The 12,468-nt window shown below is 35.2% G+C and overlaps 1 protein-coding gene across 1 annotated transcript in view; it reads right to left on the reverse strand.

Annotated features, from left to right (window-relative positions):
• Positions 1 to 12,468, reverse strand: part of IL1RAPL2 (interleukin 1 receptor accessory protein like 2) — a 1,137,954-nt gene that overhangs the window by 1,057,659 nt on the left and 67,827 nt on the right. The window contains exon 2 of the mRNA XM_084789849.1: positions 6,754 to 6,854. Coding sequence (XP_084645975.1) covers positions 6,754 to 6,835 — 82 coding nt within the window. The 5' untranslated portion in view covers positions 6,836 to 6,854. The remainder of the gene's footprint in view (positions 1 to 6,753; positions 6,855 to 12,468) is intronic.

Genomic DNA, 12,468 nt, shown 5'->3' on the forward strand with positions numbered 1-12,468 from the left:
TGGTGTAAAAGATAAAACTATCATCAATCGCCTTGACTTTATTGATAATTATTGAATAATATGTAGCAAAAATTAACTATAATATGCAGTGTTCACCAATAGTGTCTGTCATAGTTAAAGTTACTATTGTCATGATGAAACATCATGACCAAAAGCAACTTGAAAAGAAAAATTTTTGTTTGTTTGTTTTTGGCTTGTACTTCCACATCATAGTCCATCATTGAAGGAAGTTAGGACAGGAACACAAACAGGGCAGGAACCTAAAGGCAGGAACTGATACAGAGGTCATTGAGAGATGCTGTATAGTTGCTTGCTCCTCATGACTTGCTCATCCTCTTTTCGTATAGAAATCATGACCACCAACCCAGGCGTAGCCCCACCCACAATGTGCTTGACCTTCCCACATCAATCACTAATTAAGTAAATGCCTTACAGCCAATCTTATCAAGGTATTTATATTGGGCCAGAAGGCTGAAGATGATGCTGCAACATTACAGAGAGTTTGGGTGACTGTTCAAGCAGCAAATTATCTCTGTCAATTTTTCATTTTGGAAGCTGCTAACCTGCACTTCCTGTTTACTCAGGTAATCAATTTTATTCCTTGTCAAGTCTCTGCTGGGATTGAAAACCAGATAGTTTAGTTTTACAATAAAGCTTAGTTGTTTAGGGGTTAAGATTTTTTAGGTCTAGATAGACGTATTATAGATACTGACTTACATTCAGAATTTTAGATGCACCAAGATAGGAAAGATGTTCTCTTCAAGGTTGCCAAATATAAATAGCCAAAACACTATGTATTTATATAATTTCTGATTGTTTCATGTCTCTTCTTGTTGTAGGTAGTTTATTGTACATAGGTATAATAATATAAATATATATGTAAAAAAGAAAAATTTAAATTAAAAAATATTATTAAAAAAACATTTCCTCCTCTTAGATGACTTTGGCTTGTACCATGGTGGCATAAAACTATCTAGCACAGGGTCATATGCTAAAACAGAAAGTGAATTCAATGAACATTAAATGATTGAACTAGTACACTATACTTTCTTCAACATACACACAACGTACTTAAATTAGAATTAAACAAACAATATATTGATAAAATACTATATGTTTCAAAAACTAGCAGAAATTTTTTTTTAAAGTTTTCACCGTAAGGGACAATAGATGCTTTGGCAGACAAATATGTTTAATCTTACATAAAAACTACATGGACTATGTAGGAATCAAATACACAGTTTTAGCAGCTTTTTGACTGCAAATGCAATGTGAACAGCTAACTCAAGCTCCTGGCACCAAGATTTCCCCACTTATGACAGACTATATAGCCAAACTGAACCTTAAGGCAATTTTCTCAAGTATTTTACCACAACAATGTGAAACTAATGAATACAACACTTCTAGGCACACGCACACATATCATATATTACTATCACTAGCCACTCACAATATGTCCTTTCCCATGATGACTCTCCTGCCTCTTTCTAACCCAATCTGGTTCTGCTTGCATATAGAGACTTGCTCTCAATTTCCTGATCTTCTGTCCAATGTCTATTATTAGCCTCACCCTTCTCTGACTCCAATCTTTAGAGTCTGTGCTATGAAAGTTTGATATTAAATCAGATTTTCTCCTGTTATTCTCCAGGAGTTTCTTGTGTGACATATTTCAATAAGAGTACTTACTTCCAGTTAGCAGGGCTTGTTAGTTTGTTTTTTATTTTACTTTTAAATGTATATAGGTATTTTCTTTGCATGTATTTCTGTATACTATGTGCATAGTGGAGGCCAAGGCCAAAAGAGGGTATCAATTACAGATGGCTGTGAGCCACCATGTAGATATTGAAACTTGAACTCAAGTCCTCTAGAAGACTAATTATACTCATAACTTTGGAGACATTTCTCCAAGTCTAAGATATGCTATTTTTGAGTATACACTTAACGCGTCTTTACAGGAAAAAACTCCATTTGTCTATAAATGTGAAAACTCACCAGAAATTTGATTTCAATTTTAATCAGTATAAGTACACATTTTAAACATCATTATTTTCTGCTTTATTAGTTATTTTCATTTTATAGTCACATATTAGTGTATGGATATGGCCTAAATCCCAATATCATCTTGATAACTATATATTATTCCATTAAAGTACTATAATTTTATTAGCCATTCATTTATCTCCATAAGATTACATATTTTGACTGAGTGAGCTTTCATTTCCTTTATCCCATAGACTATGGCTAGTAGAATGCTGTGTTCTCAGTTAGAATTTTTAATACACTATGCCTGTGGCTATATAAAACCCAATGAGTAAGAACTCTAAAATTATTTCTTTTTCATCTTCTCCAGTAAGCATTTTATTGAGTGTGATCCAGGCCACAAGTTCTGACTAATTTGCCTAATGTTCTGTCTAGTCTCTAAACTTTGTCTTTTCACTCCAAACTTTATCCTACAATACTTCCAGTGACGTAGCCAATCAATTCCACCCAATATTTCCTTTCCTGAGAGATCTAATTTCCATTAGAGAACTCACCCTAATTAAAGAAATAAAACCAAGTATTAGAATGTCCCTTTAAATTAAAGTACAGATGGTTGGGTGGAATTTTTCTTGTTGATATTACCTCATTACAATAAGTTTGTAAAGTGAAAATCAAATTGCACCTTGTTGATATTCTTATTGGTGCTGTATGAATATTCTTAAATCAGCTTTACTCCTGCCTCATATTTTTTTAAACAAAACATTATCTTCTTTCAAATAACTCAAAGAAAGTATACTTGGTGTTATTCAGAATTATATAGCAATCTGATTGACAAGAGAAGTTATTTTGTTTGCACTCAGAAAGGGTTTTGAGAAGCTCTCTGGCTTATGTCAGGCATGTTAGTTCATATAACCTCCATTTCTGCCTTTATGGTTTATTTTTACTTCTCTAACTGGGAATTTTAAAGGTTGCCCATTTCTAGTGAAAGTAAATAGCTACCTATTCATCAACAACCAGTAAATGCCATAATATCATAAATCTCAAATATAGTAATTCTCTTATTACATGGAGTTGAGTGATTTCATATAAGTCTATCAAAAACATATCTATAAGTACCTGGTGTGTGCCAGTAGGTCTTCACATCCTCCTCACTTCTAGAAACTACATTTTCCCTAACTGATTCAAGTATTTTGGTAGCTTTACAATTTTATTCCCAATTGCAGATCACAGAGAAGTTGATTACTATGGTCACCCTACAGATAAACTGACTGCACGATGACCCAGTTTGGCTACAAACTTAAACACATACTCATTTAACACTGATGTTTTGTCCCCTGATATGGACATCCAAGCTGGAAGAGCTGAATACCAACAACTGCACAACACAGCTTGCAATTTTGTACAGCAGCAACAGGAACAGCAACAAGGGCAGCACCAAAAATCCAAGATGATGTAAGAGGAAAGTACATTCACATGTACTCCACAAACTTCATTTGTCAAGTTTTTAAAAGCAGCAAATTGGAACACTTAGAATAGTCTATTTTTGAAGGAAAATTAAGCTCTACAGAGAATACTATTAAAATGTAGTTTTTGCTACATGTGTACTCTAATAGAAAAGGAAATAGGTATTTTTGTCATTGACCTTTATCAAGGTTTTTGCCAATATCTTGCCATAAAGCTTTAAGTAAAGTAAACCAATTTTAACAGACTATACATTTCAAATGATGTTATCCATATACTAAATTTAAAAAATGAAAAACACAGTAGAGGAAGTAATGAACTTTGCCAACCAGCTTCTAGTCCTGTTATTTCCTGTATAAGTTGGACATGCCCACTATGACATAGATACACAGTATGGACTTTTCCCCCTAAAAACTGCACATCCTAAATAATAAGATTTGCTCCTATATGCTCTTAAAGTAGATTTTTTTTTCTGGTTCAGTCATAGAATATTTGCCAAATGTGCATGAGGCCTTGGATTCAATCCTCAGTACTGCAAAACAATAAGAAGAAGAAGAAAAAGAGGAAGAAGAAGAAAAAGAAGAAGAAGAAGAGGAGGAGGAGGAAGAAGGGAGGAAGGGAAGAGGAAGAAGAGGAGAAGGAGAAGAAGAACTTTAAATTGTTAAGTCATTTCTTCCCATTGGGCGAGTGCAGAAGTAGAATGTTTTATCCCTTGGTCTTCTGTCTTGAGCATAAAGACACCCTTTGAATCTGAAATGTAAGGATCTCAGTAAGAGGAATCCCTGTCTAGAATGAGTCACACAAAAATGATTAGAGCTTCACATTTGGAGCTAAACAGTCATGAGTGCTAGTGAATAAAGGACTTAATCCTTCTACTATTTTCAACTAGGGAGAAGGGAAATGAGAAGAAAAATAGAAGCTCTGAGTTTCCTTGGTGACTCTGTAAGGAGTAACTATGTATGCTTGAACTTGGATCTCTTTAATTAACAAAAGCAAAGGGCATAATAAACTGCGTGAAGAAAAGCTGAATGCTAAAAATTTGATGAAGCATTTTCAATATTATTCAAAAAATCTACTCATATTTGATTATCATAATTAGAGTAAAAATATGTATATTTGTTACATATAATAATAGTAATAATAATAATAATAATAACAACAACAACAGCAGCAGCAGATTGTACTGATGCAAAGGACTATTTTGATGGGATAACTAAACAGAAGGGACGAAGGAAAAAAAGTACTCCTCCATTTTCATCACCTATGACCCATTTAGCATTCTTTATCCATTGTACTCGAAATTTTACTGTATTGTGAAATTAAACAATAAACAAATATATAAACAAATACTATATTTACAATCGCAAGCCAACATTCTCCTGTTAGACTCTCATGTTCTCTATACACCAGAAGCAGGGAGACACTAATAGAAATAGCATAGTGTACATTCAAAACATTCCCACTGTCCAACTACAGGAAGATTTTCTTCCATGTCATCATTACCATTGTGCCAAAGGAAGCAGCAACATGATAAGGAAACAAGAGATTGAAAGCAATTTAAAAAAAAAAAAACAAGTGCTTCTTCTTAAGTAAATAACTTCCTGTATGAAGTTCCTTTAATAAACACAATTGCAATTGACCTCACTGAGAAAACAAAGCTAAGATTCCCAGGAAACCACCAATAACCTCACATTGAGAAAGTGAAAACAAAGAAGCAAAACATTAAGAAGTTGATCTTTGAATGTCACCAGTATATCAATAACCTTCTCTATGCATATAAGTTTAGTCTGTCTCTTCATGAATAAAGAAACCAAAATGGTAACACCTTATTTTGTCTGTTTTGCTCTCATTGTGGATTGTACTTTAATTAAGCTATCCCAGTGTAGATGGCTTTTTAAATACTTAACTCATTTATTTTCCTTTCAGGCTGTGCTACAGACACTATAACATAACTGACTGAGGAAAATGGGATCTGGTCTAACAGATTACATTTGCTAGTAAGTAATCTCTCCAAGTGTTTTAGTTCAGCAACAATCAATCTAAACCAAAATTGAAAGTGAAAATGTGACTTGAAAAGTGAAGGAAGGAAAGGCAGCCATAAATGATGTGCCAAGCTGGAGAGATGATAGTTAAGACCTTACACACACAGATGCAGCAGAAAAAAAGATCCTAATTATTCTAATGTGATATAATTGCAGGAGTCTATAGGAGGAAGACACACAAATGAGGTGCCCTACCATTACCGTCCCAGAATTATTCAGACTTAAGACTTGTTCTTCTATTTTATACCTCTATCCAACAATTTTGAAACTTACTAATGTGCTATTAACTAAACAACTTTTTTATTAGCTTTTCAATTAGCAAGTACATTTTAACCTCAGAAAATAAACTCTGAGCGGAATGCAGAAAATACTGTTTTGAAAAGCTAGTATGCACTTTGTTGCTCTGATTTAAAGAATTAATGATAGTAAAGTGCATACGTTTAATGGAAATAATGGTATTAGAAGTCAGTAGAAAGCACTGGCTTGATTTTTTTTGTTTTGATATAATAATGCATTCCTCAGTGCCTCAATAGAATGATTATATTCAGAAAATAAATTGCTAAAACCTCATGCATGCTTTGTAATTATAACTAGGATATATAATCAAAAATGAAAGACATGTGTTATTAAACAATGATTAAGTTTTGATTGAAATACCTACTGACAACAGATAATCTTTTAGTATAATCATGATTGGCTGCCAGGCAGCCATGTTTTAGGAATAGATGTTTCTGTTCAAGAAAATTTCTTTTCTGGAAATTAACTATTATTATTTGAAGCTAGATGCTTTAGATGCCTTCCTATTAGAAATTTTGTACAGCTACGGAGAGCTAAAGCTCACTGATATTTTTCAAAAGCATCACTTCAAACCGTATTGTTGTACATTCCATTAGGACACAAAAGACATGTATTTTTTAAAAGATTTCCTATCTTCTAATTTATAAATATTTGTTCCCAGATGCTTACTAACCAGCAAATGTAACCAACTCTAAATAGTCCTTTGGTATTTTGTTGTCTGCTGAGAATATACTGGTCATTGAATTTTAACAAAATTCCCCTGGTTTCCCAACATTTTCTCAGTGTTAGGCAACAAATTTCATATTTATTTTGGCTGCTTTCCAATAGAGCTAGAATGCAAATGGTTCTATTTAAAGATATTCCTAGTTAAAGATATAGGTGACCTATGGATGCTCACAGAAAAAAAAAAACAACCAACAAACAAAACTCACACACAGTTTGACCATATAGCAGGAAGTTGCCAGCAACTTACCAGAATTTCTTTTTGACACCATCTTCAAATTTGTACTGACTGCAGAACAGACGACCAGGGCCAAAAGAAGTGGCAGCTTCATTGTCCACGTTCTCTGACAGCTGAAACACAAAAGAAAGAACATGTTGAATCACATACACATGTTTGCCTCAATGAAACCACAGCTATAAATTGATACCTTCATCTGGAAATACAAAATACAAAATCCTCTGAAATACTATTTAGTATGTTCAACTTGTTAAGACTACAAAAAGATTCTAATTATCTAAAAGTCCTAAATATAAAAAAATTGTTGGTTCCAAGCATTTCAGGTAAGTGATACCGAAACTTCTTGTTTATTTTTTCAAAGATCCACTGCACAAGTGATAAGTGACTGACATCTGGCTTTATTTTTATGGAAATGGAAGAATGTTTGAAAGCACAAAGTTAAATCATGTGAGAGTTCCCAGCAAAAAACTTCTCAGTGGCTTCAACTAGATGCAAAGTGAAAACTGGATTCCATCTTTTTTACTTTCCAGGGCATGAAGATAGGTGCCTCAGGTGCTTCTTTGGTCTTAATTCATGACACTATTCTTTTATTTTGTAATGACACAATTACTAGAATCATCTCATTTCTTTGTAGAATATTTAAGACCATTTACTTCTCATGCCATTTTCAGTTAGCCTTTATCCTGAGCTATGTCTCTCTCAACTTCATAAAATTAATTTCCAAATATCCTACAGGTGTCAGACTCACAAACAGACTTCACCAGACCAACCAATTTTACCTATGACTCTCTTGCTTACTCCCCCTTTCCCTTTGTTTTTCTTTCTTTCTCCTTCCCAAGAATGGGTCTCTCTGGTGTTTTTCATACCTCAGCCTCCAGAATGCCACCATGCCATTCTTTTGTTAAAATATTTATTTATTTATTTATTTATTTATTTATTTATTTAATTTATTATGTATACAGTGCTCTATCTACATGTACACCTGAAGGCCAGAAGAGGGTATTGGATCACATTATAGATGGTTTTGAGACACCATGTGGTTACTGGGAATTGAACTCAGGACCTCCGAAGGAACAGTCAGTGCCCTAACCTCTGAGCCATCTCTACAGCCCCACCGTGCCATCCTTAAGAATCATCAGAACATACAGCTCTTTTATATGATGGGATGGCATTTTGCACAACAGTGATACCCACATTTAAAAATGAAATGCACCAAGTCCTTAGCATTTGGAATGAAATGGTGTAAAATGAAGAAAAAAAAACCTAGGGGAGGGGAATAGGGTGAAAGAGGAAGGGAGGGGGTAATAGAAAGATACAAGTGAGGGGATAACAATTGAGATGTAATCTGAATAAATTACTTTTTTAAAAAATGAAAAAAATTACAAAGTGTGAACCTGGATAGAGGTCCTTAAGAGAGAAAAGGAATCCTCTCCAGCACTATCAAGAGGCATTTTGAAAAAAAATTCAAAATCATTTTATGCAGGCTATCCAGATGAGACCTGATAGGCTATAATCATATGTTGGGGGAGGAGGTCCCCTTCTGTCAGAGGTCTAGGGGAGGGGAATAGGGTGGAAGAGGGAGGGAGGAAGGGTGGGAGTGGGAAGATTACAAGTGAGAGGATAATAATCAGGAAGTAATCTGAATTAATAATAATAATAATAATAATAATAATAATAATAATAATAATAACAACAATAGAAAACAAAACATTTTACAGTTTTGCCCCAAGTGAGCTAAGACTTTGCAGTTGATTTTTGAAGCACCAGAAGATGTGAAGCAATGTGCCACATGAGGCTGATAAGAAACCCAGAATGGCAAAGAAAATTGGAAAGGTGAAAGAAAGCAGTCATCACCAGGATAACGAATGGAAGAAAACCTGGGTGGAAAAGCAGGAAGACCTGCTGGGTAACATTTAATGATGCAGAATACTGTTTAAGAATTTAGTCTTTAGAATTGATCTATACTTGAAGGAAATAAGCCTTACCATATTATAAAAATGTCACAGTCGTATCAAGTACTGGGTGGCACTATATATCCCCTAAATTCACCTCAAAGACCCATTTCATACAGAAAATTCTTTCTTTATTTATTTTTGCCTCCAGTCAGGATTTCTCTGTGTAATAGTACTGACTGTCCTGGAACTCACTCTGTGTAGATTAGGCTGACCTTGAACTCACAGGGATCCACTTGCCTCTGCCTCTGGAGTGGTATTAAAGGCGTGCAATTTTTCAGAAAGTGTTCAGGGTTTGGACACTAGCTCAGCAAACCAACATGGCTAGCTCCTTAGTTTGATGCCCTCAGCTCTTCAATAAACAAAGAGGCCTGATAAGGAGAAGTTGATCACCTTTGCATAAGGACAACAGACCACCCCACACTAACTACCATTCATACATAACCATCATACTTCAGCATTGCTACTACAAGAATAAAGAACCCTGAGACAGGCAGTATGTTGGAAACTGCCAGATGACGAGGGCATTAAACTACTTCCTGCCTACTCCCAGACAGAGAAGACCAATTTGCATCCGAATGTCCAAGTTATAGTCAATAAAGAGGCTATTCTTGCCAGAAGCTTTGTAACATGAAGCTAGATGTGTGCACAGGAAAGGAGCATGACAGGGTGGCACCAGCTCGTAGTCTGGCTTTGCAATGTCTGGAGGAGATCTCTGGGGACACCTTTCATCATCAGCTATCATAGCAACTATAGTCCCCAATGATGGCCAGTAAACCAATTATGGCCATCAAAGGGAAGAAACACACAACACAAATGTCTCTTTTTCTCCATTGCTCTTCCCAGACACTTTTCTTCCAAGACAATATCAAAGAAGGGAGCAAGGGATCAGGAAGAGAAAGCAAATGCCATACACTTTCACTAACTCTTAGACACTCGGATCATGGGTTTGCTCTGTTGGGGATAATGAGGATTATACTGCTATCAGATGGTAGTTTGGAGCAAACAGAGACAAAGGCCCTAGAGTGAGAATGAGCCTTATCCAAATTGGGAAAGCACATGAAAAGTTATGGAATCAGACCAACATATTTATCAAAAAAATTTTTTGTCTCTTGGAGAGAAAAGATAAGTGAAATAAAGTATACCAAGTGATGCTTATTGGGAAGGTAATAATTTTTCATGTTCATATCTAATAAGTTGAAACATTTAATGATTCAGTTTCGTTTACTCATTGACTTGTCTTTGTCTCTTCCTTGCCCTAAAATAAAGTGCTGTAAAATAATGTGGCCTTCACAAGGGAAGCCACTTAGTCATCATCTATTGTATTTCCAGCCCTTAATATACAGCTTGGCACATAACTTATATCCAATAAAACTTTAACAAGCAGAGCACAACCAATATAGATATGATATTCAGTGTTCAAGATTTCAAATGAATAGAATATGTTTAAAACATTATTCATTTGTTTAAAATAAAACATCATTTATCTAAAATATGTCTCTCCACATATGATCTATAGCATACTTCTTATTTCCTATAAATACCTTCTCGTCCTACTTTAAAATTCCTTTGTGTAAGTCTTCCTAGTTATTTTCTGACATAGGGTTTTCAACTATAAATGCAGCAAGCGTGACGAGTATAGGAGGTAAAATGTAAACACTGTATTAGCAATATGTAGTAAGTGGCTCTCAATCATCTATAAGAGTTTTAACTCCAGCTCCTTCATGCTTTCAGATGTCCCATCAACAAGTGGCTACTCATTCCTTGTTGTATGCTTCATTTGTATTCATTTGCCTGGTGTTCCACTCCCATGCAACATCTTCAAACCAGCCTCCATCAGCTTAATCCTTGTCTTCAGAATCCAAACTAACATTAAGATGGGCAGATCTGGGCCAGGTGCCTGGCGCAAACTACGGTACAACCAAGGACAATACGTGCAGTAAACTTCGAACTCCTACCCAGATCTAGCCATTCGATAGGACGCTCTTCACAGTTGAGTGGAGAGTGGGATATAACTTTCACAGGAACTCTGGTGCCTCATATTTGACCATGTCCCCTGGAGGGGGAGGCCTGGTGGCACTCAGAGGAAGGATAGCAGGCTACCAAGAAGAGACTTGATACCCTATGAGCATATACAAGGGGAGGAGGTCCCCCTCAGTCACAGCCATAGGGGAGGAGAATAAGGAGAAAATGGGAGGGAGGGAAGAATGGGAGGATACAAGGGATGGGATAACTATTGAGATGTAATATGAATAAATTAATAAAATATATTTTTAAAAAAGAATCCAAACTAAAACTCTGAAAAGATACATTTTCAATATGTCCTTCATTCTCCATTGATCAACAAAATCTCCAGCATGGAGGAAGAAATTTTAGCATTTCCAACTTTACAATTTCCAAATTTTGGGATTTCCAATGTTCACTGGACCATATGGCTACTCTAGCTCCTCTGCCATCCCTTTCTATTTAAAACTTCCATAATCCCCAGTGACTTTGTTTTTTTAAAAAAAAACACACACACACAACACACACAACACAACTGCCTTGTGTCTGAATTAACTCCTCCTGCAGCCGTGCTCAGTTTTGTTTTTTATTTTACCTATTTAGTCATCTGGTTAATTTTTTACTATTTAGCCACACTACCTTACTCAGAAGCTATTATAACTATAATTGTATCATCACTGTTTCTATCCAAAAGTTATATTAACTTTCCCAGAAAGGACTGTCTAATGATTTTGATATCTTATAATTAGCAAGCCACAATGATTATTGAGAAGGCACTTTAAGAATCCATTTACCTTTAGATCACTTTCCCCTAGCTGGGCTGCCTTATTGGGCTCCAGTGGGAGAGGATGCACTTAGTCCTGCTGTGCCTTGAGATGCCAAGGTGGGTGGTACCCCTTGGGGACCTCTTTCTCTGAGAAGAAGGAGAGGGAGGATAGGGACGAGGTATGAGGGTGGGACTGAGAGAGGAGTAGGGAGGGGGCTGGGGACAAGCTGTACAATGCTTAAATAAATAAATAAATAAATAGGAAAAATAATCTATTCACCAAGTGCTCATGTGCTTAAATTCACACTATATATAAACTAGGATTGTTTTTTTTTTTTTTTGCATTTATGTAACTAGGCAAAACTGAAAACTTTTATTATAAGGGGGACATTATGCAGGCGGTTACACAAATATGCACAAGAGAGTTCTGAATAGAGATATTAATTGAGGAATACATTGACTCAACTTTCATTGGTGATACATACAAATAAAATTCCCTATTACTTTCAATTGGATCACACCAAGAATTTAAAATAAATGGATGCAGAAGTTTGTTAAACTAGGATTGTTAATTGACAACTCAGTATTTTAAAACAGCCCAGATATTTCTACCTTACAAAATTAATCTTTCTCTATTCTTAGGGAAAGAAAATACTTAATACTTGACTTTAACTAGGTAAATCATCACTGGAATAGAATAAGTTAATCTCATAATTATCTCATACATCCACTTTCATTTCCCTTTTCACTGAAGATCAGTGAGGATTAGAAGAGCTAGGCATATATACTTATTGCATACATTTAAAAACATTGTGGTAAGAGCTAAGTTAATGAAACATTGGTAGGCTATATTTTATACTAAAAATGTATTGAGAATTTGTGTATCTCAGACATGTATTACTAATCTGTTATGTACCATTGTGAGGCATTGTTATCACAATTTTACTGACTTAGCCAAAATCATGACATTAGAAAAATCACAGAAAGGAGGTTTGACTTTGAGTC

The sequence above is a fragment of the Acomys minous genome, assembly GCF_964271855.1.
Source record: "Acomys minous genome assembly, chromosome: 7".
Taxonomy (NCBI): domain Eukaryota; kingdom Metazoa; phylum Chordata; class Mammalia; order Rodentia; family Muridae; genus Acomys; species Acomys minous.